This window comes from Trichinella spiralis (genome assembly GCF_000181795.1).
Source record: "Trichinella spiralis strain ISS 195 chromosome Unknown Scfld3250, whole genome shotgun sequence".
In the NCBI taxonomy this organism is placed as follows: domain Eukaryota; kingdom Metazoa; phylum Nematoda; class Enoplea; order Trichinellida; family Trichinellidae; genus Trichinella; species Trichinella spiralis.
In genome coordinates, this window is record NW_003530189.1 from 1 (window position 1) to 5,071 (window position 5,071).

The 5,071-nt window shown below is 32.7% G+C and overlaps 2 protein-coding genes across 2 annotated transcripts; both read left to right on the plus strand.

Moving 5' to 3' along the window:
• The first annotated feature begins 985 nt into the window (after positions 1–985).
• Tsp_12812 (conserved hypothetical protein) lies at positions 986–1,620 on the plus strand. Its single transcript, XM_003368024.1, has 2 exons — positions 986–1,038; positions 1,266–1,620. Exons 1-2 carry the CDS (start codon positions 986–988, stop codon positions 1,618–1,620), a joined length of 408 nt encoding a protein of 135 aa, XP_003368072.1.
• Positions 1,621–3,458: 1,838 nt separating this feature from the next.
• Positions 3,459–4,396, plus strand: Tsp_12813 (conserved hypothetical protein). The gene is given in 5 exon segments (XM_003368025.1): positions 3,459–3,485; positions 3,570–3,647; positions 3,660–3,855; positions 3,921–3,982; positions 4,340–4,396. 5 exon segments carry the CDS (start codon positions 3,459–3,461, stop codon positions 4,394–4,396), a joined length of 420 nt encoding a protein of 139 aa, XP_003368073.1.
• The last annotated feature ends 675 nt before the right edge of the window (positions 4,397–5,071 follow it).

Below are 5,071 nucleotides of genomic sequence, written 5' to 3' on the forward strand. Positions count from 1 at the left end.
TTTTGAATTAATCCATCGAGTTTATTACGAGGAAATTTATTCATGTTCATTTGTCATATTGTCAGCAACTGTGTGTAAGAAGTCGATTTGCATGCGCACTTTATGGACCGAGTTTGAGGATGCATTGCAAAATGCACACGAACGAGTGAACAAAAATTTAAATGTTTTTTAATCAAATGAATTTTCACTGCAGCAAAGTGCTGGAAGGATTCATTAAAATGCTAATCAATTTAAAACATTTTAAAGCATCTATTTATTTGCAGATATTTTCTGTTGACCGTAATTAATGTTCTTTCGAGCGTATTTTTTTATTGGAAAACGCACACTTTGCACCTCTGTTTGCAAAAATCCCTCACGTAATGCCATTTCATAGGGTGATGTTTAATTTATATAAAAAATAACCCTTTTTTATGGGATTTTAGAATTTAATTTCTATCAAGTGAACTAATCAATCAAGTCAAATTAATTATACCCCCCCTTTTTTGCGGTGAAATATTTTTATTTGGTACTTGGAAAATCAAAAAATTATTTGTAATTTCCATTATTTTTTAACAAATGTACCAAAGTTATAAATAACTATTAATAATAGTTTGAACTGGAATGTAATTTTTGTTTTTCTTTCAATTCTTACTTTTTACCTTGGGGCAGATGTTGAAAAAATTTATTTGAAAACTGTAGTAAGTAATAATTATCATTATAGTCCATTGATATTAGCTGATTGTTCTGTCATGATATATATTCAATTGATTTATTAGTAAAATTTGAACTCTGACAAAAGAGACGTATGTATCCTGTTTCTTGGTTTGTTTCTTTTTCTTTTATTAGATAAAGGACCAGTGGATATTAAAAAACATGCGAAATAATAAATTATAGAATAGAAAAATAGGCAGTTTAATCCAGGCTTGAATTGCATTCTTATTGGTCAACTTTGGCGTCTGTGGTGTATCTTGTAATGGTATATGCTGTTGCAAAAATTAACATCCAGATGAGCAGACGGGTGTTTGCTTTATGTAAACTGTTCTTCACTCAGAACATGCTGTTATTTCATTAACCTGTGAAATCATTTTCTGCCCACAGTGACACAGCAGCATCAAGGTGAAATTTTCAGGTCAATAAACTTTCTTTTGCATCTCTGTTTCATGCTCAAGGGAGGAGGGGGAGAAATTTCTTTTTTTTCATTCGGTATTTTTAGCTGTTATCTCTGATCTTCATGTCATGACCCTGACTCTGATTCCATTATGTCGTTACTGACTTCAATGTTGTAGAACTTCTTCTTACACAGAAGATCCGTACAGTGACACGGTTTTGGCCGGCTGGTGTATGCAAAATGGACACCAACGTTTGAACGGTAGTCTTTCAAGCGGTGATCAGTCATCTGACAGTGGTCTTAGGAAAGAATTCATCACAAGCACTCCAGTGAAAGAGTTTGCCATGCTGAATGGTAATGTAAGTGAGAAAAAGTGGACACCGGCAGAAAGGATCGTCGCGCAGAAGCATCTAGCTAACAGTAACAGTGCTAGCCAGATGCCGGTTGTGGAAAGTCAAAGATCGTTTCGCATGTGGACCCCGACAATTGAAGAACGCATACCTGTCTACATTCCTGAACCAGATTACGATTAGGACGGAAATTTTTTCTGCATTATTTTTCTACAGTTTACGAAAAGGTTCGTTCTAATATCAAATTTGAAACTGATTTAATTCAGTTTTTATCGGCCGGCTTCAATGCACAGTTGTGTAAACTTTGCACGCGTAAAAACAGACTTATTTGTTAACATATGATGTGATCGTGTGAAAAATGTTCGACATGCCAACAACAATAAGAAAAATCAACTTGTCAGGTGTGTATTGTATATATTTTTTTGTTGTTTTATTTTTGCAAAAAAAAGCATTTTAATATTCATTTAAAATGTTGGCAGAAACGTTTATTCGGTTGAAGGGTTTCCAAAAAAAAATGAAAAGCCTTGTTTCACCTTGAACTGATACTATAAATACGGATACATTGATCAAAAAATTATTTTATCTTTTATTTACATCAACCATAACTGGGAAATACTTGCGTGGAATTTGAAAATAAATACTTCGACTGTTACGTAACAATCGACACTTCAAAATGAATAGGGTCAAATACTGTTTGAGCAATTTCAGATGCTTTTTAACACTTTATGGCCAAAGCAAACTGGATCACCTTGATTTTCTACAAATGCCAAACGAGTTGTTGTGGCCTGCTTTACGCCTGATACAATTTCAACAACATCTTATTTAATAACTGCAAACTGTGCCAGCAACAACGATGCAAATATGCGTAAAATTGATGCGATGACAAGATATGTACAATTTTATAAATTCAAATCAATTCTGCACATTGCCACAATTGAATAAATGTGAAATTTGAAGAAAAGAAAACGATTGTGAAACTGACGACAATGTGAACATTTTTATTTCCAATATATATAAATACAATTTATATATTAAATACTGCTTGGTGGAAATTTTGAAATATGATAATCAGGATTCATTAATAATGATAGTATGCGCAGGAATAATATAATATAATATATTACATTGTATTATATTATATAAATAATAAATTATTCATTTAAAATTTTCAGATCAAATCTACAAATGCAGAAAAAATTTTTCCACTTGTTCACATTTAATCATATTGTTTATATTATTATTAAAATTTGTTCAAAACAACCTGTTTCGTATATTGGATAACTTGTGAACAAAAATACACTACAAAATACTGTTGTTGTATGCACACACACTTACATTGCACACGCTGTGATTAGACAAATCCTACTTACTACATGCCGAGATAATTCACGGGCCTGGTGCGCAATCTGATTGGCCAATTTCCATTTATGGTTACGCCTAATTAAAGTGTGCGCACACGTGCTGTATTGGTCATTCCACTGTCTGGCATTCGTCTGTGCGGCTATCACTTGGATACGGCTCACTTCGGCTTGTCCTGTTCCATGCACACCCATCAGTTTTTGCAATCTAATCTCAGGCATTTATAATTATTTTATGATATTAAATGAATAATTGCATTCATTATTCATGTATGATATCATATATACATGATGATCCATTATATGATGAAATAGTGAAATTATAAAAGTAAGTATATTTTGCGGTATTTTTCAACGTTATGAATGTACACTGTATACATAGGGGAGCGCTACAGCTGTAAAGCAAACAAATGTCAAGGCCACGTTAAAAAATTTGCATGAAAATTCTGGTAAACAAGTTCGACGCGTACTGTTCATTACGTTGAGCATGCATAATTTTCGCAACCTTAAATACATGAGATAGAAGTTTACAGTATTAAGATAATATTACTTGCATGCAATTGAATAGCCCAAATAAAGCAAATTAGATGAAATTATGAATTTAGTTTTGAAGCTGACATCATGTTAAAGAATTTCATCACACTTAAACGTTGACTCATTAATATGCAAATTTTTAAACGCTGCCCTGACGTTTGTTTACTTTGCAGTTATAGCTCACACAAGCTTGAACTTTTAATAAATCTATGAAGATTCATTCATTTTGCTTTTTTATAGAATTCAATAGTATCTAGTCGTCGAAAAGGACATAATAATTATTATTGTAAACTTCAAACTCGTATGATCATCCTTTTGGTATAATTTTAGATTAAAAGTCGTGAAAAATTTTCGTTTGCTCAACGTACTCTGAAAAGCAGCCACAATAAGACTCGTTTACCAGAAAATATATGCAAATTTTCATTCCACTGCTTTACTTTGGCTTACGTGGCTTCAGTTTTAATGGTTGTTGGCGTACGGTGTGCGGTGAGAGTGCAGGGGCGTTTTCCCTACAATGAAGTTAATGGTATCATATTGTTAACTGCTTTAATTTTTATTTATTACTACATTATTTTATTGAATTAATTCTAGTACACTTAAAAACACAAGAATGGAAGATGGACGTCAACGATAGAAAGACAGCGATAAGTTTGGTAACTATAACGTTGTTTTATCATTTATCAGTTGCTTATTTCAATTACGTGGCAAGCAAGTAGAGAAGCGTAGTAAAACGTTCTCTGAATTTAATGTGGCGTTAAATAGTCGCTATAGACCGTTTTTATTGCAGAAAAATAATTTGATTTTCTACTTGTGTTACTTTTCTTCAAAAACTGTGTATACTTATTTTATAAATGTTACATTTCAATTAAAAACCATTTATTATATAATACCTCAAAATTCAATTTTCAAGTTGCTGTAGCGTATACTAACTAGTGAAGCGGCAGCATGTTTGATTTGATATCATTTTTGCATGTATGGAGAATGGAGCAAACAAAAAAATATAAATTCAGACCATACGTAGCAAACCATTGACGGCACGAAAAAGAACAAGAGAAGACAAAATGTAAATGCTATTTTTTCTTGTGTGTGTTAATTGTGTAAGGCGTGGCTGGGGATTCTTCGAAACGGTGATGTTATTCCTTTGTTTAATTAAGTATTTATGTAAGATGGAAGGTATTTTTTGCTGTAAAACTGTAACTTTGTTTTTCGGATGTTGACATTAGGCAAGAATTTATCTTTACGAGAATTTCTATCTCGCTTAATCCATTTTTAACACTGCGTGCATATCGTCCGTCGCTTAAGCAGATCAGCAGCGTCTATAGCAGAGATCATCACCTTTTCAGTAACCAAAGAAGCATTTGCATGAAAAATTTTCAATTGAAAACGTCTTCCTTGTCAGAAATTAACTTCACTTTCTGTACATTTTTGTTCTATTTTGAAATTTTTCAGACATGCGGAGGCGTGTTTTCTTGAAGTGAATATTTGTGTTGTGGCATATCCTGTCAGGTAGTTTATATTTTAGCGGAATTTGTATTTGATAACCTTTACCAGTCAAGATCCTTTTCTGACACTTCTAACACTCCTGATTAGGTGAATTGAACAGCGCATCTGAATTGCCTTTTTAATATCAATGGAAAATTTTCCATTATATTGCGAACAATTAGCTAGATATCCGCTTACTGTCACTCGGCATAATTTATACTGCATCTAGTATGCGACGTAGGCTACATTCATAGTCGAGA